Source organism: Ceratotherium simum, chromosome 4 (assembly GCF_057802395.1).
Source record: "Ceratotherium simum simum isolate JZ-2026a chromosome 4, ASM5780239v1, whole genome shotgun sequence".
NCBI classification, from domain to species: Eukaryota; Metazoa; Chordata; class Mammalia; order Perissodactyla; family Rhinocerotidae; genus Ceratotherium; species Ceratotherium simum.
In genome coordinates, this window is record NC_141903.1 from 94,338,862 (window position 1) to 94,362,978 (window position 24,117).

At 64.5% G+C, this 24,117-nt stretch overlaps 2 protein-coding genes across 3 annotated transcripts; both read right to left on the minus strand.

Moving 5' to 3' along the window:
• Positions 1 to 5,401: 5,401 nt before the first annotated feature.
• Positions 5,402 to 7,047, minus strand: GJC2 (gap junction protein gamma 2). Its single transcript, XM_087430250.1, has one exon. The coding sequence runs from the start codon at positions 6,919 to 6,921 to the stop codon at positions 5,659 to 5,661; it is 1,263 nt and encodes a 420-aa protein (XP_087286376.1). The 5' UTR covers positions 6,922 to 7,047; the 3' UTR covers positions 5,402 to 5,658.
• Positions 7,048 to 15,510: 8,463 nt separating this feature from the next.
• GUK1 (guanylate kinase 1) lies at positions 15,511 to 24,084 on the minus strand. Of its 2 annotated transcripts, none has more exons than XM_004420494.3 (8): positions 23,934 to 24,084; positions 17,973 to 18,086; positions 17,702 to 17,743; positions 17,111 to 17,207; positions 16,286 to 16,424; positions 16,131 to 16,215; positions 15,900 to 15,985; positions 15,511 to 15,795 (listed from the first exon to the last, which is right to left on the minus strand). In XM_004420494.3, exons 1-8 carry the CDS (start codon positions 23,992 to 23,994, stop codon positions 15,760 to 15,762), a joined length of 660 nt encoding a protein of 219 aa, XP_004420551.1. In that variant the 5' UTR covers positions 23,995 to 24,084; the 3' UTR covers positions 15,511 to 15,759. The 2 variants fall into 2 exon arrangements, with proteins under 2 accessions (XP_004420551.1, XP_014635284.1); XM_014779798.2 differs by lacking the exon at positions 23,934 to 24,084 and adding an exon at positions 23,484 to 23,652.
• Positions 24,085 to 24,117: the final 33 nt, after the last annotated feature.

A 24,117-nucleotide genomic window follows, 5' to 3' on the forward strand; every position in this document is an offset into this window, starting at 1 on the left:
TCTGGGGGTATCAGAGCACCCCCACACACAGCCCTCAGCCATCTCCCTGAGCAGCCAGACGGTTGGCTCCAGCTGTGGAAACGGATGAGAAGGAGACGAGAAGCCCATTCCGTCTGATGCTGCACCAGCCGCTCCCCGGCCTGGCCCTGCCCAGTGCAGACCTGGGTGGGCCCCACACAGCCTGGGGACCCACCAGGCACAGGGGCAGGGGCAGGGAGCCTGGGCTCCGGCCGCTGGCCTGCTCCCAAGCCCAGAAGACAGTGGACGGGTGGGGGATGGTTCTGTGCCCCAGGTTCAGCCCTCCACCATCACGGCCATCCCAGGTGGATGGGGAAACCGAGGCACCGAGAGGTCGTTGTTTCTTAAGTAGCTAAGCGAGCATTGATGAAGGTTTAGTGACTGGGTGGGTTCCATCTCTGGGAGTTAACTGCCGTGTCCCACGTGGGAGATGGCCGCCCTGTCAGGGTGTCGGGGCTCAGGCACGAGATGGTGGTCATGTCCAAAACATCAAGGAGTTGGTCTCAGAGGTAGGACCATGGATGACACAGAGGTTAGTTCCCCAGGTCTGGGATGGCCAGTGACATTGGTTGGGAGGATGTGACATCAGAACCTCAGTCCCCACCATCGAAAGCTTGCAAAGCTGATAGGATCTTGGGAACGCATCCAGGCCCTCAGTCCTTAGGTTCCCTTCTCCCATGGTGACCCAGCTTTTCATGGGGCCTCTGCCTTCTAGGAGGGGCCATGTCCTCCAAACTCATGTGCTGGAGCCACAACCCCCAGGGCCTCAGAATGTGACTGTATGTGGAGACGGGGCCTTTAGGAGGTGATGAAGGTGAAATGAGTCACTGGGGTGGGCCCTGATCCCACATGACTGTGTCCGTATGAGAAGAGGAGATGAGGACACAGACACTCAGAGGGATGACCACGTGAGGACACAGGGAGAAGACGGCCATCTACACACCAAGGAGAGAGGCCTCAGGAGGAACCAGCCCTGCCCACACCTGGATCTCTGACTTCCAGCCTCCAGACTGGGAGAGAATGATTGTCTGTGGTTTGAGCCCCCAGGCTGTGGTCTTTGTTAGGCAGCCCGAGCTGACTGAGACACCGTCCAGAAAGGAGCCTCGTTTGTAGCTTCCCTCACAGCTGGATCCCTTTTAACAAGCCCTGGCTGAGGGGATGTGTGTTAGATGGGGTTCTACAGAGAAACAGGCCCAATAGGATGTTTATAGAGAGAAAGAGATTTATGTTAAGGAATTGGCTCATGTGATCATGGGGCCAGCAAGTCTGAGAGATGGAGAGCGACACAGACAGAGAGATTTAGTATAAGGAATTGGCTCCCACTGTTTGGAGGCTGAGAAGCCCCAAGATTTGCGGTCTGTAAGCCCAAGCCCTGGGAGAGCCAATGTCGTTAGAGCCCGTGTCTGAGAACAGGAGACTGATGTCCCAGCTCAAACAGTCAGGCAGGAGCAGTTCCCTCTTCATCTGCCTTTTTGGTCTATTCAAGCCTTCAGCTGATTGGACGAGGCCCACCCACACTGGGGAGAGCAATCTACTTTACTCAGTCTGCGGATTCACTGTGAATCTCATCCAGAAGCACCCTCACAGACATACCCAGGATCTTATTGAATCTGGGTGCCCCAGGGCCCAGTCAGGTTGACACATACGATTAACCATCACCAGCAGTCTGGAGGCAGAACTGCTGCTTTGGGAACCTCAGTCTTTGCTCTTGAGGCTGTCACCTGATTGGATGAGGCCCACCCACACTGGGGAGGGCAATCTCTTTCAAATCTGCAGATTATCAGTGTTAATCTCATGTAAAAACACACCTTCATTGTGACATCTAGACTGATGTCAGACCAAACCACTGAGCACAGACACTCACAACCTGGCCCACATCTGACTTCGTGTTCAGGGACGGGCAGCAAACCAGCTTTCCTAGCTGTCGCCAGGCAGAATACTCCTCTCTCTGACCCAAACTGCCCCCGATTGTATCTAACCCAGTTAGGAGTGGGAGACTGAGAGGATAGACACTCGGCAGGCTGCACGCTGGATGGAATTACAGGTTGACATCAGACTGTGGTGAAAGAAGGCGGCAGTGAGCCAGCCCTGATGGCCCGGTGGTTAAAGTTCGGCGCACTCCACCTTGGTGGCCTGGGTTAGGTCCCCAGGCACAGAACCACACCACCCGTCTGTTAGTAGCCATGTTGTGGCGGCAGCTCACAAAGAAGAACTAGAAGAATTTACAACTATGTACTGGGGCTTCGAGGGGGGAAAGAAAACAAAGGAGGAAGATTGGCAACAGATGTTAGCTTAGGGCGAATCTTCCCCTAAAAAATTAAAAAAAAAAAAAAAGAGAGAGAGCAGTGGCTGCAGAGGCCCCAGGGCAAGGGGGCTGGGAGGCTTCATGTGAGGCCACGGGGTCTACCTGACCAAGGCTCACAGGGTCCACATGGCTGGGGTGTCTCCAAGAGGCCACAATAAGACTCCATGTCCCACATGCTCTTCTTAGAGTGGCACTGGCCCGTGGGGAGGGACCCTGCTGGCCTGTGCCTGCTGTGGAGCAGTGCAACTCCAGGGCTGCAGATGAGGTTCAGTTGGCCTTTGCCGGATCCTCTTGGGCCACCGCACGACCCCCAGCTCAGTGAGTGAGGAAGTCTCTGAGCTGCCCCAGCCCCAGACACCCCAGGCTATGACTGCACGGGAGGCTCAGCCAGAGAAGGTGTGATCCTAATGTTGCTTTGTTCGCAAAGGGCCAAGGGAACAAGGTTCTGACCCCTTGAGCTTGACCTAAAGTTCCCTCTCCATGGCTGGGGTGAGCCTGCCCTGGACACTGTCTGAGTGGACAGTGTCCGAGAATCCAGAACATTCTTCCCCAAACACAAACCTGCCCAGCACCTCCCCGTCAGCTGGCTTCCTGGCTTATTTTCAGGCAGATGCTGGGGAGGCCGCACCCCATGTCCCCCTCCTCATGGACCCTGTCACCATCAGGGCTGTGTCATGGCCCTAAATGTGGGAAGCTGACCTTCAGATGGAGGCCAGCCTCCAGGCCTCCTGGGAGTGGGCACCTGCCATCCTCGTCAGCGCCTCTCCAACCACTAGGGTGATTCTGAATCCTGCAGTCTCCCGCCATTCCCCACCCGGGTTGCCCCCCTGTCTGGACCTCCCTGAGGTCCTGATGTCCTCCAGGGCCTCCACCAAGAAAAGCCTCGGCTGCAGGAGGCCGACCTGGAGAAGTGAGGGGCAGGGAGGCTGTGGAGGGTGTGGTGACTTGCAGTTGTCCATCACCAGCTCCGCCACGCACGGCCCAGTGGCATCGATGGGGGCCAGGCATGCCTGGACAGCATGGTCCCCACTGCAGGGACCCAGCCTCACCCATGATGATACCACCAGCAGCACAGTCCCAAATCTGGGGCTGGCAGATTCATGGACTTTCGTCTCCTGGAGAGGTGAGCAATGAGTCCCTGCTCTAGTTCCGGATTGACTTTCCCTTTGAAGCTCTGCTCCAGCATCGCTGTCCAGGACTTCATGGGGGCAGGGCTCACGTGGGAGTGGGGCTCACCTGGGGTCAGTGTTCTCCTGGGTCAAGGCTCACCTGGGGTCAGGGCTCACCTGGGTCAGGGCTCACCTGGGGTCAGGGCTCACCTGGGTTCAGCGCTCACCTGGGGTCAGGGCTCACCTGTGTCAGGGCTCACCTGGAATCAGTGCTCACCTGGGTCAGGGCTCACCTGGGATCAGAGTTCACCTGGGGGCAGGGCTCACCTGGATCAGCACTCACCTGGGTTAGGGCACTCCTGGGTCAGGGCTCACCTGGGATCAAGGTTCACCTGGGGTCAGGGCTCACCTGGGACAGGGTTCACCTGGGATCAGGGTTCACCTGGGGGCAGGGCTCACCTGGGTCAGCACTCACCTGGGGCAGGGCTCACTTGGGATCAGAGTTCACCTGTGGGCAGGGCTCACCTTGATCAGCACTCACCTGGGTCAGGGCACTCCTGGGGCAGGGTTCACCTGAGATCAGGGTTCACCTGGGGGCAGGGCTCACCTGGGGCAGCGCTCACCTGGGGGCAGGGCTCAGCTAGTCGGGCCCCACAGAGGAGAGGGACTCAGCAGGCAGTTGGCATCTGACCAGAAGGCTGATTTTAGGGTGGGACTCAGCCCAGGGTTGGGGCTGGACTGGGGGGACACCAGAGAGGGTCTACAGGCTGGGAGAGGTGGTCAGGGCCTGCCCTGGGCCTGAGGGAGGCTGGGACACAGCCGGGGTCATCGAAGTCCAAGTCTAGACCAACATGGCTCCTTTCTGACAGCAGCTGATCTCCTGCCCACGCCCACCTCTGTCTCTCACGCTGTAGGCTCTGGCCAGCGTCCAGATAATGCCAGGGCCTGAGACTGCACTGCCCCTCCATCCTCTGAGCTAGAGGCTGAGCTTGGGCTCTGCGTGTGAGCCTGGCTGTGTTCTTTGTTCTCACCATCTGTGTGCCAGGCCTGCCCCTCCCACCTACTGCCTGGCACTGAGCTGCACCCGTGTGTCTGAGGAGCTGCAGGGGCTGCAGCCTTGCTCTCGTCGCCAGCCCGAAGCTGAGCCGTGTGTCCTCGGAGGCCAGTGATGGACACACATACACGTGTGCATACACACCACACGAACACACATGTGCATGCACACACATGCATGCACACACACCACATGCACACATACAAACGTATGCACACGCGCGCACACGGTTGTAAACAAGTTAGTTTTATTTTACTTTGCTTTGGAGGCTGTGTCTGAATTAGGGAGGGGGCTGGAGGGCAGAGAGGCCTTGGGCGGCAGCCACGGAGCCCCTTCCCCCAGCACCGCAGGGCCGCAGACCCTGACCATATCCCGCAAGGCGGCCGACGTCTCGGTGGAACTTCAAGTGTGTCCCCGAGGAAGGGGCTGCCCCAGGCCGCGCGGACGCTTGAGAGGGCGTGGTCCCGTCCACCTCAGGCCCTCCAGCGCCTCGCCCCAGCTCTGTCTGGGCAGGGAACGGAGGAGGACGAGGCAGCTCGGCTCTGGGCCCAGGGGAGCGAGGCGGGAGGAGGGCAGACCGGGGCTGGGCACATGGGGCTCCGCCTCCCCGGCTTCGTTTTTCTTCTGTAGGAGGAAGACCTGGGACCGCCTCCAGCTCCGCAGTAACCAGACTGCGGGTGGGGGTGAGTGCTGGGGAGAAGCCCCATTTGCTGCTGCAGGGGGTGGGGACAAGCACGGAACTTCCCAATGCCCGAGCCAGACACCCCTGGGCATCACACAGGGGCTGCTGCCGGGAAGCAGGGGACGGGCGGGGAGGCCCACCTGGCCAGACGCCTTGTTCTGAGGCGGCGGCAGGGGCCCCAGCGAGGCTCGAGGGAAGGGGGGTGGGCAGTGCCCCAGCCACAGTCCCGCCCATCCCTCGGGTTACGAATCAGAGCTAGAGACCCTTCGTGCTTCCCAGGCCCCTCCTCCCCATCATGCGCTGGCAGAGAGGGCTTGGGTTGGGGTATGAGGAGGGGAGCAGTGATGCAGAGCAGGGGTGGCCTTCCCTCCCGAGGGGGAGGAGGGCAGGTTGTGCTCTGCGCCCAGCGCGTCCAGCCTCCAGCCTTTCCCCAGGGACCCTACCCGGAGCCCTGGCTTGGAGGGAGGACGAGAGCAGCGGGGACGGGACCTCAGATCCACACGGTGGGCCTCCCCTCCCTGCTGCTGGCACTGCCCTTCTCGGAGACTGCCCTGGGCTTGGCGCCCGACCGGCCCTGGCCCCCGCCCGTGCCCCCCGAAGTGGCACTACCCGACCCGGAGGCGGGGCCGCCGGCCCTCGGGGGCCCCCGGGCGGCTGCGGAGAGGCCGGGGCATGGCGGGCTGTCGCGGTCCCCGAGCGCGCGCCCGCCCCGCAGCGCCTGCAGCGCCAGGCTGGTCAGGTCCTGGTCGTGGGCGCGCGCGCGCTCGGCCGCGCGCACCACCAGGCTGTAGTCCGGCGGGCAGGCCAGGCCGGGCGCGGCGGGCAGCGCGCAGGGCGGCGGACGCGGCGCGAGGCCGGAGGCGGCGGGTGGCGGGCGGCGGGCGCGCACCGCGTCCTGCGCGCTGCCCAGGCCCAGGTGCGCCATCTCGCAGAGGTTGAGCAGCAGGCAGAGGCAGCTGACCACGTACATGACCAGCAGGAAGACCGTCTTCTCGGTGGGCCGCGACACGAAGCAGTCGACCACGTGCGGGCAGGGCTGCCGGCTGCATCGGAAGAAAGGCCGCACCTCGAAGCCGTACAACAGGTACTGGCCCACCAGGAAGGCCACCTCGAAGGCGGCGCGCGCCACCAGCTGGGCCACGTACACGCGCATCAGGCCCTCGCGCTGGATGCGCCGCCGCCCGTCGTGCTGCCCGGCCGGGCCCGGGGCCCCCGCGCCCTTGGCGTCCCCGCCCGCGCCCTTGGCCGCGCCCACGTCTTCCGCCTGGTCCTCGTCGCCCAGGCCCTCGGCCGCCCCCGGCTCCTCGTCCTCCTCGCCCAGGCCCAGCATGGGATCCTCCTCGGCCAGGCCGGCGGGCTCGGGCCAGCCAGGGTGGGGTGGCGGGGGTGGCGGCTGGGGCGTGCGGCGGCGAGGGGCGCTGCGGCGCTCAAGCTGCGAGGCGCGGGCCAGGCGGTGCACGGCGTAGCCCAGGTACATGACGGAGGGCGTGGAGATGACCACGATCTGGAAGACCCAGAAGCGCACGTGGGACAGGGGCGCGAAGGCGTCGTAGCACACGTTGTCGCAGCCCGGCTGCCGCGTGTTGCACGTGAACTTGGTCTGCTCGTCCGAGTAGATGGACTCGCCGCCCACGGCCGTGAGCACGATTCGGAAGACCACCAGCACCGTGAGCCACACCTTGCCCACGAACGTGGAGTGGTTGTGGATCTCCTCCAGCAGCCGCGTCAGGAAGCTCCAGCTCATGTTGGTCATAGGGGCAGGGGGCGGGACCTGCAGGGCCACGAGGAGCTCAACCGGGGCGGGAGAGGGCCCCGCGGGGAGCTCGCCGCCTCCAAGAGAGCGCCCCACCCGGTTCCGGACCCTGCCGGTGGGGTGGTTACAGGGAGAGGCCGAGGGCTCTCCGGCAGAAGACAGACCCCGCTTGGAGGAACGACAGGCTGCCCCGCCCCCAGACATGACCCAGACCCCGCGGCCTGGAGCGGACCCGGCCTCCCCTGCCCTCTCCCGGACCCCCAGGAAAGCCACTCCCCTTCCCCCGCTGCGGGGACCCCACCCCAGGCCCTGAGAACCACAGGGAATCGACTCCGTGAGCCATCCTAGTGGGGCAGACAAGGAAACCGAGGTCAGCCTCACTCAGAGTCTGGAGGCTGCGAAGCCTCAGTGCCCAGGTCACTGGAAAGGATCCCATGGAATTCAGTTCCCAGCATCCCAGGGGCCCCCAACCTGCCCAGCCCCACAAGCCCTCCCCGTCCCCCAGCTCCTCAGCCATTCCAGTGCCCCATCAACCCCCACTCCCCTAGACCCTACAGCCCCACCAGCCCCAGGCTCACCAGCACTGCGCCCTCCCCCCTTCCCTCCACACTCTACACAGGGGCTCTGGTCCCTCCGCCTCCACAAAGGATTGCTACACTGCTTCGCCCCGCTCCCGGGTCTAACTGCACCAGGGGCTTCTGCCAGACCGCACCGAGCAGCTCCTCCTTCTCCTCCGGGTACCCTCCTGTCCTCTGCAGCCAGCCAAGATGTCCGGCTGGGGGGCAGGGTGAAGCTGGGTGTCTGTCCAGGGCAGGACTGTGTCCAGCGAGGCACACAGACACTGTAAGGCACCTGGGACACTCAGGGACAGCCACAGCACCACTCACCACGTCCAGACCAGCTGAGTCCCGGATGGGCCTTTGCCCAGGAGAAGGGGCTCTGCAGGCAGCGCCATGTGCCCCCTCATCCCCCTGCGTCTCCAGGGAGGAGGCTGCAGCCTTCCATCACCCACCCTCCCCCTCCTCCACGGCCAAGGCCGGTACCTGCTCCTGGGTAGTTTGGGGCAGGAGACCCCTGAGTTCCCAATGCGTCTAGCACCCTCCCTCCTGGAACAGGCCTGGGAGGCAGCCTTGGCAGGTGTGGGATGGAGCAGCAGAGACAGGCGGGCTCCAGGCCCTCTTTATGTAGCTTGGGCCTCTCCCCTGGGGGGGCAGGAAGAGGGGGTAGCCGGGGTTCCTGGGGAAGTGACCCCACTTCCTCACATCTGTGTGCAGCGCCCCCTCAGAGCCACACACGTGCAAACACTCACAGATGCACACCCACATGTTCACCTAGACACACGCATGCAGGTGTACGCATGCGGTTACAGACACACGTGCACACTCAGGCACACACACTTATAAACACACCCATGCACACAGTCACCACACACATGCAAACACCCAGACACACACATGCAGGTGTATAAACACACTCACGGACACATGCACACTCATAGGCACACACACTTATAAACACACCCGTGCACACACACAGTCACCACACGTGCAGTCAAGTACACACGTGCGTGCAGGTGTACACGTGCACACTCACAGGTGCACAGACTGCTGCACACCTAGCCCTCCAGCGCTGCCTTCTCCATCCCTCTGCCTCAGGCACGGACACATGAAGGGGCCTGACGTCCTCTCGGGAGTGGCTCTGACTCCCTTACAGCCGGGGCTGGCTGTCCTTCCTCGGGTCTAACCCCAACTTTCTTCCAGGACCTTGACACCCCCCATCACAGGCCAATGAGGCCCACGGTCCCGCCACAAAGAACCCCAAAAAACGATGGCAGAGCGCCCCCCTTCTCTCCCTCCCCAAACAGAGCCAGTGGAGAAATGGGGGAGTCGTCATCTCAGGTGCCAGTGGAGCTGAGGGTGGTCTGCAGTCAGGTTTAACAACTGGCTCGGGTGCCGTGGAGGTGGTCCTGGTTGTGGTGTGTGCCAATTCCTGTGGTGTAAATGCTCCCACACGCCCTTGACCAACTCGAGGAGACACGCAGAGGGCTCTGAAGACCAGCTTTAGCATGGCCCTGGGTGGACCCTGCCCTGGGGTGTGAGGGACGGGGCTTTGCCCTGCGAGGGCCACCCAGGTATAATCAGAGCCCCAGAGATGAGATGTGCGGGAAGAAGAGAGGGCGGGTCAGAGCAGGCCCTCCAGGTGGTCAGCTCTGGGGGTCGGTCTGGGTGGTAGGGGTGGGGAGGGAGCAAGCCTCCTCTGTTGCTTCTCCAGCGCCATGGAGAAGCTCAGGCGGCCTAGGGGTGGGGGGGGGGCAGAGGCTCTGGCTCTTCAGACCCCGGGGCCCATGCCTGCGCACTGTGTACACGTGTGTGCAGGGCCTGCATCATGCACGCAGTCAGGGCACGGTCGTTCTGTGGTCGGGGGGCTGTCGCTGACCAGCTCTGGCCTGGAAGAGCCCCAGCCCTGCGTGGCGGTCCACCAATCCTCACCTCTAGCGGGTGCTGCTCCTGACACCAGCACGTGGACGTAGCAGGCACCACAAACTGCCGAGGACCGATCCCCAAAACCTCCCTCCAAAGCAGCTTCCAGCACCGGGGCCTCTTGGGGATGGCTGTCTGGCCGGCACCCCCTCGGTGCCATCAGTAAACCCTGGACTGGACCCCGATGGGTCTGCCTTTCCGGGGCCTGGCCCCTTCACTGCTGCCTCCCTCCGTCGCTCAGCTCCAGGCACCTTAGGGAGCCCATCAATCCGCCTCCCCACGGGACTCCCCCCGAGTCTGGAGTAACATCCCAAGCTGCCTGGCCCCAGTGGCAGGTAACCTGCACCCCATTCCGCTCCCACGCAGGCTGAGCCCACCCCTGCCAGAGCCTCCTCCAACCTGCGTCAGAGGCTCCCCCCACAGTCCGATACCCACTACCCGCTACCCTCTGTCCATGCAGTCTTACTGAGCCACCTCGGGATGGGAGGTGGCCTAGGTTCTCAGGGCGTGGGGGTTACAGACAGCTGAGGGGAGGGGCCAGAATGCCCCGCGTGGTCATGGGTTAATGTCGGAGCCCTGAGTCTGAACCTGCGTGCAGTTTAGTCTGGACACAGATGGTTTCCCAGAGAACGGTGTAGACATGAGCATATTCATGTGCACACGTGGGTGTGTCTCCCCCGCTGTCAGTGAGAGGCCCTAAGCGGGAAGACGCTCCACACAATGAGCACACCTTGGCCCCGCTCTCCAGAAGCAGTGGGTCCGGTGGCAAGAACGGCGCCTGCAGCATCTCGCGGTGCCAGAGTCAGGAAGGGGTAGCACACGGTGTGCACACATGCTCGCACGCGCGCACACGCACACTGACGGGCATGTCGGAGAGACACGGGAGCCCACGGAAGGAGCTCCCCGGTGTCCGAAGCTGGATCGATATGGGCAACTGAGTGAATAAAGTAGTATTGCAGGTTAGGTTACCCAAGGTATAAAACACATGTGAGTCCACGCTGATATAAGCAACTGAATACGGACCTAAATGGGGGAGAAGGAAATTCTGAATGATTTCTGCAGCCACTGCACCCTCGAGCAGGGGAGCGTGACTCCCACTCCTCAGGGGCAGCGGCTCCGAGTGCAGCAGGAGGCAGGGAGAGTAGAACCTCCCCGCCCCAGGGGAGCCAAGTGGGGACGTGAGGAGAACAGCCTTCCTCCCAAACCCTCGCCCCAGCAATAGAAGGACAACAGGAGACGTGGTCCAGGAGGGGTTCCTACAAAATACCCGACCATCAAGACTGCCAAGGGCAACAGACAAGGGAAGTCTGAGAGACGCCACGGCCAAGAGTCGTCAAGGAGACGTACCCCGCGGTACCTGGAGGGGACCCTGGGACAGAAGGACACGGGAAGAGCGAGGGAACTGAGTGAAGTGTGGGCTCTGGGGACTGACTGCTTCAATACCGGTGCGCTGTGAGCAGCGAGCCACAGGGACCGGGGCGTGGGGGTGCCTGGGGGCCCCCGGGACTCTCCCAGATCTCCACAACTTCTCTGTACACACAATATTGTAAGACGAAAACCTGATTTGGAGTAGTTTCTGCCCTGGGGCTCCGAGCCCCCTCCCTGTCTTGTCCCCCTGCCTGGCACACATTTGTGTGTCTGGAGCCTGCAAGCATGGAGCAGGAACTTCAGCTGGTGACCTGTCCAGGACCCTTGGGGCGCAGGGAGGACCCCAACACAGACATGGTGCAGGAGAGGTGCAGGCTGACCCCATGGCTGTCCAGTGCTGCTGGAAGAGGTGGCTCGCCAGGGCTCGGCAGGGCCGGTGGGAGGGGAGGCCGTGCTGGCTTTTGCAGGGACCTTTGTTCAGAGGAATCTCACCCACAGCCATGTCAGAGCAACTGTGGGTGGGGGCCACTCAGGTGGGATCCAGGACGAGGTCTGCAGGTCAGGGTCTGGGAGGAGAAGGCCTAGGAGCAGTCAGCAAAGGGTGTAGAGTTGGGGGCGGGACAGGTGACGGCCTGGGGCCAGGCACACATGGGGGCTCTCCATGACCGGGGTGGGGGGTGGGGGGTGTGGGGGGTGTGTGTGCTGGGTCATCCCCGCCCAGAACCGCCCAGGGAGGCAACTGACTGGGAGGAGGGTGGTGGGCAGACACCGTGGGCTCCAGCGGGCGCCAGGATGGGCCATCCTGGGGTGAGCTGGGCCCACCACACCCGGTCCTGGCACTGGCAGAGGGGCCTCTGCAGGGCTGGGCAGCCATGCTCTCCCCCTTCAAGTCCCTCTCACCCCTGGGTCAGAACAAAGGTCCTGGGGGTCAGGGGCTGAGAGCCAGGGACGGTCCAGCGCCTCCTCCCACAACACAGCCAGGCCAGGGCCTGCCCAGCCATTTCCTTCCCATCCTGGCCCTGCTTCCTCCCACGTGCCCCCTCTTGCCAGCGGGCTTCCTCTGGCTGAGGGGGGCTGCCCAGTGGGCCCCCCAGAGTGCTCAGCTCACCCAGCGGGCCTGGGGGACCCTTCCTCAGGAAGCTTTGGGCAGCCTCTCCCCTCCTCGAGGACACAGGGACGCCCGCAGGCACCTGGCACTGGGTGGCCCCCCCATCCACACATGAGCACCCAGGAGTCAAGGCTGGCTCAGCCCTGGGAGGCTGGGGCCTCAGCTCAGAGCTGGCACCTGCCCCTGCACCCCACCCAGCCAAGGTCCTCTCACCCAGGGCTCCTCCCTCCCGCCAAGGGGCTGTGTAGGGGACAGTTCTCACTCAGAGGGTGGGGTCGCAGCACTTGCCCATGCCCAGAGACACGCCATTTCTTCACCCACCACGGCCCAGGCCCAGAGACCAAGGCCACGGTCTCTTCTTCGTCAGCTGGTTCTATGGGGTTCTGCCCTTCATGTCCCTCCACATCCCCATGTCCCTGAGACCGAGGCCACGGCCTCTTCTTTGTCGGCTGGTTCTATGGGGTTTTGTCCTCCACGGGCTCTGGACCCCATGCTGCATGCCCCAGTTGTGTTCTGCCTGGACCCCCTGGTCCAGTGGGGGTGTGCACTCCGGCCACCCAGGACCCTCACCCCAGCCTGGGGACCCTCTGCCCCACAGCCCCAGAGTACACGACGGCCTCCCACTCAGGGTGGACACCGGCCAGCCTCCAACCGCCAGCCTCCAACCGCCAGCCTCCAGGCCCCATCCCCAGGCTCCCCCAGACCCTCCCCATGTAGGCAGCCCATGCAGGGTCCTAACATTTCTAGGTGGGGTCCCAGGGAGCCCTCGCTCTCAGAACAGCCGCCATCCTCACAGGCTCCTTGGGGCCTTCCTGATCTTCTCCACCCACCCCAGAGTGGCCTGTCCACGCCTAGACTCCCTCCCTCTCACACTCATGTGCACGCACACACGCGTTCCCTTCCTCCCTCCTGGGACCCTGCAGGGCCTCCCTCTGGGAAGCTCCCTCGGGGCCTCCTGGGTGAGCAGCCCCGGCCCACGACTGCTCAGCAAACTCGGGGATGAAGGGACCTGAGCGCTGCGGCCCAGCTCTGGGGAGGGTGGGGTGAACCCAGGGTGGGCAGCCCCCCTCCCGGTCCCAGAAGTGCAGATGGATGGACGGGCAAGTGCGTCCCTCTGTGGCCATGGTGGCTTTGGGCTGCATGCCCAGGGGACTCGAGGGGGCGGAGAACCTGGTGAAGATCCAGGGGCCCCTCTGTGCTGCGCCCCAGCCCGGAACCCAGGAAGTGAGGGGTGGTCCCACCCGGGGTGGGGGATGGGGGGGTGGAGAGGATGGTAGGCCGGGCCTGGGGGGCTGGATCCTGGGGCACAGCCTGGACAGTTCCTGCAGCTGGGCCTGGGGGCGGGGACTGGACTGGGGGTGGGGGAAGCGAGGGGCGAGGCCACACCAGGACCCACCCGGGCTCCGTGCCCTCCAGGACCTCCACAGGCGCTGCCCCCCCAACCCGATTTCTCCTAGATCCCCATCACTGACGCTGCCAAGACTGCCCTCAGCAAAGCCGCTGTGGCTGGCCCTCCCTGTGTTTCTCAGCGCGTGGCACAGCGTCACGCCCCCTTCTCTGTCGCGGCCCCGGGACCCCCTGCCGTGCCCCCCTACTCCCCCACAGCACCGCGGGCATGGACAGGCACCTGCCCCCCCCATGCCGGGACCCGGCCACCACTGGAGCCCTGCCCCTTCTACTCCCCACCTGTGCCCGGCCACTGCCAGCAACCCCCTCCCAGACCCTTCACTCACGGCTGTGGCACATTGGGGGCCCCTCCCGGAGAACAAGGGCTTGCTCTGCTCTGCTGACTTCTGGGGTCCAGGCCTGACGACCGAGATCCTAGCTGTCGCCCGTGAGCGTTTAAGGAAATGAAGCCCAGGACATGCTGTGGCCAGCCGGGCCGGTTCAGGAGCGTTGTGGATGGTGGGCAGGTGTGCCCACCCAGGCCGTTGGCCCACGCGAAGGAAGTGGGGCTCCCCAGCCTCTCCACAGGCCTGAACAGCCCAAGGCCCCAGCCTCTGGACACACTGCAGCTGCCTAGCTGGCGTGGGCTGGGCGGTCCCACATGGCCTGAGGGGCCCCAGCTGCTGGGGGAGGTGCTGGGCAGACCCCCCTTCCCCCGCTCACCACTAGCCTGAGCAGCCCCTGTGGCTGGGGGGCCCAGACTTCTGCCTCCTTCTCCTCCCTCGGGTCTTGTCGCCCCAAAACACCCAGCCGTCAGGCCCTGTCCACAAGGACGGTGGGCTTGAGATGCACAGACCGCCAGAACGGAGGGTGGCCTGGCCAGGCCCAGCACCTGTCATCTGCCAGGGTCGGCCATATCAGGCGAGGCGAGCCTGGACAGCTGGGAGCCCAGGCCCGGAGAGGGGAGGGTGGACGCTCGGCCCCAAAGGGCCCTGCCCCTGGGTCCCCACAGGGCACTCTACCTTTTCCAGGCCAGGAAATGCGAGTCTCTGAGCCCTTACACCTGCCGGCTGGACAGTGGCCCTCCCGAGGGTGTGCGCACAGCTGAGTCCAGGGCCTGACCCTGGGCCACCTCTCACCACCAAGCACAATGTGGGGGGAGGGCCTTCAAGGGCTCCATTGTTCCCCTGAGGCTCGGGGTCTGAATCCCTGATTGTCCCTGGCGCTGGACAGGGCCCAGAGAGGGAAGGTGCCTCCCCCGGGCCGCACAGCAGGTCAGAGGCAGCTGGGCCCTACCTCACCTGCACTTGGGCCGGGTGTGTGTGTGTGTAGGGTTGCCCAGCACCCCTCTGCCACCGTCCCGCATCCAGGCCTAGCTCCAGCTTAGCCTCCCTGGTGCATCTGGACTATCGGACAGAGCCCAGCTGCCCCAACTATTTCCGCCCGGGCCGCCTGCTTCCTGTCTGCACCCACCGTCCTGGAGTTCCAGAGCAGGACGCAGACCAGGGCTGGGCAGACGTCCCCTGCCTCCCTGCCCACCACTCCACAGCCCACCCATCTGGCCCCGGACAGCGGCTTCAGAAAGGCACAAAAGGAGGCAGGAGGCAGAGGAGCAGGCTGGGCTCCCAGCACATAGGGCACCTCAGTCTAGGCCCAGGGCCATCCTGCGAGCCCAGGAATGCGAGCCCCCTGGGCACCGCATGCCACTGGGATGCCTGCAGGAAGGATGGGTGGCTGCGTGGAACCCTAGAGGCGCCTCCTTAGGGACCCCCACAACCTCCCAACCCAGGGCCACAGCCCCATCCTCTCTGACTCGAGGCCCCCAGGTGTCCTCCCCGGGCTGGCCCTTCCTGGAGCAGCGGGGTGGGGCCATGCATATGGCCGAGCAGAGTGCCCACTCTCTGAAGTCTTAGTCCCCTCCCAGGCCAGCTCAAGGACCAGGATGGGGGCAGCCACGCAGGACACGGCCCCAGACCTCTCTCCCCCAGCTGCAGGGCACCTCAGTGAGACAGTGGGGGCAGAGGCCTGGCAGCCCCACCTGCTCCCTGTGCCCACCTGGGCCTCAGGGCAGGAAGCAGCCCAGCCCTGGGGGAACGACCCTGTGACCAGGCAGGGCAGCCCCCACTGCTCTCCCTGACATGAAGCTGGGGGCTGGCCGATGAGGAGTGGGGCTGTCAGGAGCAGGGGTCTGGTGTGGAGGAGTCCCCCGCGGCGCCCCCACCCAGCACCACAATCCAGGGGCTCACGGACACTCCAACCAGCAGCTCTTTATTAGGACATCAGCCCAGGCCCCACAGGAGGGGGACTGGGCCGGGGGCAGGACAGGGGAAGCTAGGGTCCTCCAACCGCAGCAAGGGAGCGAATTTGATGGGCAGCACCCCCGCCCCAGGCGCCAGCTGATGCAAGCAGAGCACCACCTGGGAACCCTGGCCTGCCAGGGGGTGGGCGCCAGATCCCAGGCCCGCCCGGGAGCACACAGCCGGGAATTTCGCCTCTTCAGGAGCGGCCAGTCCCTTGGGCCTTCTTGATTTCCTGCCGGGAGAAATGATGGTCTGTCCGGGCCTGGGGCCACCATGTCCCATTCCAGCCTGCTCCTCCAAGTGGGTGCAGACAGTCTGAGCCCCCGGGGAGCCCACCTCAGAGAGTGCCTCCCTCAGGGCCCGGTAGGCCTCGTCCAGGCTGTTGTTGACGATGACCAAGTCAAAGAGGCCGGGCTCCTTGCCTGGGGGTGGAGGCAGGGTCACTGGAGGCTTGGGTGACAGGGCCTGGGGACCCTCCACAGGGACCCGCCCTGCCCTCCCTCTCCCATGGCGGGGGGACCCATGGGATGTGGGGGAGGAGGGCCCGGGACCCCGGCGTGTGCTCACTGCTCTCCATGTCGGCGCGGGCGGCAGCCAGCCGTTTGGCCAGGCTCTCCTCTGTCTCAGTGTCCCTCTGCCGCAGCCGCTGCTCCTGAGCCACAGGATGGGGGTCAGAGCCTGCCCCCCCGCCCCCCCTCCAGCCCCCACGCCCCGGCCCCCACCAGGACTTCCAGCGACGGCGGCTGCACAGAGATGTAGATGGGCCACAGGTCTGTCTTCTTGATGTTGCGCACACCCTGCAGGTCCACGTCCAGCACACAGATGCGGTTCGTGGCCTGCACGGCCCGCACGGCTGCTTTGCTGGGGGATGGCACGAGGGGGCTTCTCAGTGGGGGCTCCTTGGGCCTTCATGGCCTCAAAAAGCCTCAGCAGAACCGTCACTGTTCCTGGGGTCCTGCCTCCCCAGCCCCTTGCTCTGGGCCCGGCTGGGGGTGCCTGCAGGGGACCATGCTGGCCCCAGCATCTGCTGCCCCTTTCCGAAAGCACTCCCCAAGTGACCGTGAACGTGGAGCCCCCTGCTGGGTGGGGGGCACTGGCGAGGAAGAGCAGGAGGGCCTGGCTGTCCCTGTGCAGCCCAGGGCTCCTGGGCACCCATCGACTAAGGGGAGCAGAAGCCCCACTGACGGCCTTCGGGGGCCCACCACCCTTCCCAGTTGCAACCGGGCAGACCACGATGGGTCCCGTGGGGTCCCTGCCTGGACCCTGCCGGCGGCTCAAGGACAGGCTGCACACAGAGGCGTGCCCAGGCCCGTCTGTGCTGGGCACCACTCTGGGCCTCACAGCCAGGTGGGGCAGCTGGCAAAGGCCCGGCTCTGGGGGAGGGCTGCAGTGTGGCCTGCAGACCCGCAAGGCCCAGGTCCCTGAGTCCTCACTCCACACCAGGCGGGCAGAGAAGCCCTGTCCAGGACCCAGGCATGGGGAGACCTGGGCCTCTGACTCCAGGTCCCCGGGAGGCCTGGAGGGAGGAGGACTGGGGCGCGGCCCACCTGGTCCCATACAGGTTTCCTGAGAACTCAGCATGCTCGATGAAGTCGCCCGCAGCAATGTCCCGCTGCATCACCTCCCTGGTCACGAAGTGGTAATCTACAAAGAAGGAAGACGTAAGAGCTATTCGAGGTTGTCCACAGCCAGGCCACCACCACCAGAGACCACCGGCTTCCACAGGGGTGTCGGGGGGCCTGGAAACCACTGGCTTCCACGGGGCGGGTCGGGGGGACTTCCGTGCTATGTGTCAGGCAGGAACAAAAGCCCCACTGAGACTAGAGAAGATGCTGGTGATGAAAGAGCCCCAAACCACGCATGGCTATGGTTCCAACCACGCGACCTTGCGCAGGGCGGCGCACACGTGAGGAAGAGCGCCTGCGGCCTCCTCGAGCGGTATCAGTGACCCTGCCTGGCCTCTCACGTGGACACGGGCACCAACACATGCTTTGACGCCTATCACCTGATGAAGCCCCCCACCCTGGCGGAGGGGCCCATCCATCAGTGGGGGAGACTGAGGCCTCGAACACCCCACTGCTGACAGGTGGGGCGGCTCCGGGCCTGTGCAGGGCACTGGGGCCGCCGGGCGAGCTCACCTTTGCCGTTCTCCTCTCCCGGCCGCGGGTCCCTCGTGGTGTCTAGGAACAAGCACCCGTGACCCACATGAGACACCGGGAGCCCCACGCAACCCATCCCCAGGCCCTCCCCGTCAGGCCTGGCTCAGCCCGGGTAAGAGTCAGCAGAGGGGCTCCTGGCCCCCGTGTGGGGTGTGAGGGCCTCCAGGGCGGGTCAGCAGAGTGGCCCGGCCCCCACCCCCAGCACCCCTGAGACCCTCCAGGGCCCTGCTCCCCACCCCCGGGGCCTCACGGGACACGCTGAAGCCAAAGATGCTGCCGTGCTCCTGCAGGAGCCTCTTCAGCAGGGTGCTCTTCCCGGCCCCCGACGGTCCGCTCAGGACCACGGGCCTCGGTCCCGACATCCCTGTGGATGAGAGGAACAGGCATCAGCGGGCTGGAGAAACCCGCTCCCTGTGGGGGTGGGGCCTGCACCCACCCCTACCCCCACAGACACACCCCGGGAGCTGGGCAGAGCTGGGGGCAGTCAACTCAGAGCTGTGCTCAAGCCCTGGCTGCGCCTCCCTCGGGGCACGCTATCTGCTCACACACGCGCCAACCGCCACTGACCGTGCCCACTGTCCACTTCCACTCCACCCTGTGGGGAGGCCCTGGGAGGAGCATGTCCAGGTCCCCATCCTGTGTCTCCTGGCACCACGCCCCAGAGGCAGTCTTGGACAAGGTCAGAGGAACCCAAACCCTGTTCTGGGAACTTCCATGAGGAAGCAGGCGGTCGACCTTGAGGGGCCACAGCTTCCTGACCCCTCTCTGATACTTGGGCCCTGGGAAGCCAGCAGGAGGGCAGCGGGGACCGCCCCCCTGCCCAGAACACAGGGCCCAGATGCCTGCCCGGAGATGACACCGAGGTTGGGGGAGCCGGGGAGCTCGGGGGCATCCGCTTTGCGCCCGCCCGACCACTCCCAGCGCTCCACACATGGGACCCACCTCTGTGGTCAGCTCAGAGCTGCTCTGGATGAGCTGGGGTGGGTGGTAATCCCTGCCTGCTCTTGCCTGTGAGCACTAAATCCTCCGGGGCGGCCAGCCCCACCCACTCAGCGTCCCCGCTTGAGACCCAGCCACACGAGCAGATGGCCGAGGAAGGCCAAGTGCAGACTCTGGGGCCGGGTGCCGTGAGCCTCAGCAAGTGGGAATCGAGACGGACGCTGTGCTGGGGGGCACCCTGTCCCAGAGGAAGAGCTCGGGAGAGCGTATGGTGAGCTGGAGTGGCTCCCAGGCCAGTCAGGTCCTACAGGGCTGTCTGGGGCTGCCTGATATGGTGAGGAGGCCTTGAAGGTGCAGTCGGCAGCCAGCAGACCGGCAGTGAAGCCCAGGAGGGATGCCCACACCCCCGGCCCGGGGCAGCTCTCCAGCAGGGCCCCCAGCAGGCACGCTTTCCTAATCCTCAATGTAGGCCAACCTGGATAATCTCGCTAAAGCACCGCTATTCTGGGGCCATCACGCCACACACACACACCCCAGGAACAGATGTCGCACCCTGCTGAAGAGACCAGGAGGAAGGGCCCCAGAGGGATCCAACTCTTGTGACCTCCACGTGGCCGACTCTGAGCTCCCTTGCCTGCCTCTCCCACCCTTCCCGTCACCAGAGCACGTGGTCTGAACCCAGCCACCGTCCTGGGCACCCACCTGCACTCTGGTGTCCCGGCTTCCCCCCTAGACACACGGACATGCACACAGCACACACGCCCCATGCGCTGGTGCATGCACCACACGTACACGTATGCACATACATGCGTGCACGCACCTGCATACACCTGCACCCAGCCCCAAGCCCACGGCCAGTGCCTGCCAGCAGAGCGCAGCCCCTCCCTCCCCGAGGCCCTGTCTCTCCCGTGCTGTCGCCCTTCCTGAATCCTCTTCTCTCGCGGGACTGAAATCTGCGGGACCCTGCCCACTCCCCTCAGTCTGTCCTGACTGCCCAGGTGCCGAGTGACCGGGGACGGGGAGAGCTGCGTGAGGTGGAGAAAAGGACGCAGAAGGGCAGAGGACAGGCTGTGGGCCACCAGGTCCCCAAGCAAGGCTGCTGTTCCTAGAGGGCCCCTGCAAAGAGAAAGGCTGAGGACACAGGCGTCCGCCCACCACCAGATGGTGCCAAGTCACCAAGGCACATGCATCCCTCCCCGCCCAACGTGCGAGGCACCTAGATCCCCCAGGCCCCGGCAGTGTGCTGGCACTGCAGGAACGTGAGCTCCTCCAGGGCAGGCACGGCCCCGAGTGGACACAGGGAGATGGACCAGGAGGCCTGCCTGGGCCTTGCTCATGGAGCACACCCTCAACCCAGTGGGTGCAGGTGAGGCCCCTGAACCCAATTGGGGTGTCCACCTCTAGAGAGGAGAAGATCCGAAGGGATCCCCATCAGGGACCACAGGGGGAGGCACCTCTGCCAAGGACATCCCTGCTGGGGCCTGTGCAGAAGCCCCTCAGGAATGCTCTGCTCCTTCTCCGTGTGCTTGCTGCTGGTGGGCACCCCTCCCTGGCACCCCCACACCGCAATGAGCACCATGCAGCCCTCAACTGTAAATGCACCAGAAGGACCGAGCGCTCCTTTCCCAAGACTACCCCCAGGCCAGCACAAGTTGGCCCCAACATGCTTCCCTGGTGGTCCTTGCCCGGTCCCCCCACTGCAGGCTTGGCCAGACCTCCTCGCTGCAGCTCTGATGAGAATGCACACCTACGCAGGGAAGACACGCCTTTGCTTGGGACCAAACGCCACACGGGAGTCCCAGCACCTGACGGTATCAGAGGGCGTGCAGCGCGGGTCCCACTCGTAACCCTGCGTTTCAGCGCTGGTTTCCATCCCACCCCCACCTGCACCGGCTGCAGGGAGGAGCAGGTGTGCACGCACGGGATCAGCTGATGGCCCAGCACCCCCCAGCCTGCTTCCACGGGGTGTCCCGCTGGGCCCCGACCTGTCACTTGAGCCCAGGCCCCAGGCCTCCTCAGTGCTAGCCCCCGCTCAAGAACTACATCAGGGCTGACGTGAGGTGGGGACACCTGCCCAGCAGTGCTGTCTCACAGGGGTGGGGCCCAGTCGGCTTGGACCCCACCAAAGGCGTCTGCGCCGAGTCCTGCCCCAATGCGGACCTCGAGCGGAGTTCCCTCTCTGAGGTTGGCGCGCCCTAGCACAAGGGCCCGCACCACACAGCCCACACCGGGGCGGCCTGGCCCCATGGAAGGCACCTGGGGAGCCGCTGGGGACAGGGCTCTGGCCAGCGACCACGGAGACACAGCACGCACTAAAGCCACCTTCGACAGCACTCTTAGTATGTGACAGAGTTCTGGGCCTCGTGGCCCCAGTGATCCTCGAGTGTGCTGGACACTGCTGAGCTTGGCCTCAGCACCTAGCAGAACTGACCTGAACGTGCATGTCAGAATGGGCATTCAGCCAGGAACCTCCTGTATCCTCTACTCCTTAACTATTCCACGATCCCAAACCCCAGCTGCCTGACAAGAAATTGGAAAGCTCCCAGAGACTGCAGTAAGGATCGGGGATGCAGACCCTTTCCGTAGGAGTTGCCGGGGTGAGCCCACTTGTTCCAGAACGCTCTCTGCTGGAACCCCTGACAAGGAGCTCCCCATGCAGTTCTGCGGGTGGAATCTCTTCCTTCCAGCTTCCACCTACTGTCCTACCCTGTCCTGAAAGCCAGGCGCTGCCACCACCCTCAACTCTGTACCCATTCCTCCACCAGACAGCAAGACAAGGCGCAGCCGCTGAGGACACATGAGGAGGAGGCAAGTCCCGCCAGCCTCCTGTACAGCACGAACCACAAGCCACGGGCAGACCTGGGCCAGGATGGCCAGTTGTGCCCCACCCCCAACAGGCCAGGTGGGGCAGGAGGAACACACTGGCCCTGGTCACAGGGCTCAGTGTGTGGGACACGTCCTGGCCAAGTGACCCTGAGAAACCATTTAGCCTTGGGAGCCTGGCTTGACGTGGGACAGCCAAAAAGAAGCCAGCAATTCCCTTCTCACTTCCTCTCCCCCCACTGGGGCAGGGACCCGGCCGTCCTCGAGAGGAAGCAGGGCCTCCAGAGCACGGCACGAAGCCACACCGTGGAGAACTCAGGCCTGCCCCGGTGCTGCATGGCTCTGTCTGCATCTTTCCCGTCACGGAGGACTGGGAGTCAGTCTTGTGGGAGACCCTCTGATCCAACCCCATGGGAGAGGGCAGAGAGCATGAGAAGAAGGGGGCCCAGGCAGGAGAGCCACAGGGTAGGAAGGAGTCCAGACCCCTAACGATGGTCAGCCTCACTGCCACAGAAAAGAGAAACCGAGGCCCGGCACACAGAGACGAGGGAGGGACTCGGGGGAAACCGAGGCCCGGCACAGGCAGGGACCAGGGAGGGACTCGGGGGGCGGGGGGGGACCAAGGCCCGGCACAGGCAGGGACCAGGGAGGGACTCAGGGGAAAACTGAGGCCTGGCACAGGCAGGGACCTGGAGCCCCACTGCAGTGGCGCTGCTCCTCGCCAGTGCCGCCAGTGGCTCACCCTCATTGCTCTCCCTTTCCTCCTCCAGGGCTGGAGTCGCCTCCTTCCACCGTTAACTACATCACAAGCCCCCTTCCTTTCTGATTTACCTCACATCGTCTCAACACGTTTCTGGGTTACCCCTGAAGGTACCACAAATGACAAAGGTTAACACTTCATGCGTTAAAAAACACAAAAAAGAGTTTGGGTGTGGCTGAAGAGAAACCATGTGTCCCGTAAGAAGCCCAGAATCGGCTGCTCCAGGAAGCTGCTCATCCCACCAGTCACACCAAAGATCAAGGGCGAAGTCCATACAAACCTGGAACTAAAGGAACGCCCAGGCAAACTGCACCTCTCACAAGTGTGGCACTGACCTGGGTCGTGAGTGGGCGTGTGTGTTCAGGCAGGTGCGTGGAGTTCTTACCAGCAGGGACAGAGTGGGGGCTCAGCTGGCAGGAAATGCCGCTTGTCAGTGGTCAGACAGGAAACCACACCCATCCCGGATCACCCCCAGGGATGGAGAAAGTTCCAGGTCCCTCATCACAAGCCATGGTCTGGGGAAGTCTGACTCCGGGGGACATGCTGCCCAGGTGATGCACAGAGGCTGACCACAGGGGCAACTCTTGCCTCCCTCCTCCTGACCTGGGGGCCCCACCTCATGCTGGCCGACTACCACCTTCGCTTCCACCCTTATCTCCCAGTGTAAAACCACAGCGGTAACAGGTGAGGGGCATGCCCCACCTGCTTCCCCTCAAATCAATCCCAGGTGAAAGAGGCTCCCTCCCCCTCGCTGCTGCAGGACGACGTCTAACAGCAGCAGACGCGCAGCTCCAGCAACTCGAGACTGACGTCTCTGGGCCTGAGGGAAGCTGAACATCAACCACCACACCCCCGAGTCAGGCAGGCCTGCCACCAACAACCGCTGTTAGGCGCGTACCCGCGTCAGCACGGCTCGCAGCACTGGGCCGCAGGCAGGCCAGGAATCCGCAGCAGGCCCCGGGGCCCTCGGAGCAGCCAGCGCCACCCACCCAGGACCCCGGTGGGTTTGCAATCTGCAGTGGGGACCAAAGCTGACACAAGAGCTGCACCACCGAGAAGTTTTCCCAACTGCTATCTCTGCTGCCCCCCTTGAGCTCGGGGAAAACACCACACGTTTCCACAGGCCCCACGAGCTGGCCGGCACCGCGGGGACTCTGCCACACCAGGCTCCTCAGGCGGCCACCTAACGGCCTTTGGAACCCCGATCCCCCAGGTTTCTGGCTCTGCGGTGTGGCCGACCTTGGGGAGGGGCGCCAGGCTGCTCCGCTCTCTGCTCCTCCGCACCCTGCAGAATGCACAAGGGCATGCGGCATGGAGCCCTCAGGCTGCGCGGTTTACGGGCTGTCTGGAGCTCCCCGTGCCACGAGGACTTCCTACGTTTCGAGGACCGACACAGGCGACCCCGACACAATGACGCACAGACGGCGCACGACCGCACACGAGGGGACCTCCGCGCGGTCACGCCCCTCTGCGGACACTCGCTGGGCCGCCTCGTTCCCGCTCTGCTCCGGGACGGGGCTCCGGGAACCCGGGCACGCAGGGGCACTGTCCCGGCGAGCAGAGCGCAGGAACGCGCGCGCGACCCCACCAGACCCCGGGCGCTCGGCACAGGTGGCGGTGCCCGCCGCTAGGCCCCCATCCGGCCCGCGAGCCCGGAGCCCCGCCCACGCCGGCAGGGCCGCCACTCACCGTCGGAGGCAGCCCGGCCTAGGGTGGCCGCTGCCAGCCCGGCCAGCGGGCGCCGCAGCATGAAGGGCCGCCGCCGCCCGCGGGGACATACGTCATTGCGCCGCGCACGCCGTCCTCCGCCCGCAGGCCGCACGACACAGCACCGCGCCACACCACTTCCGCCTGCGGGGCTTACGTCACCGCC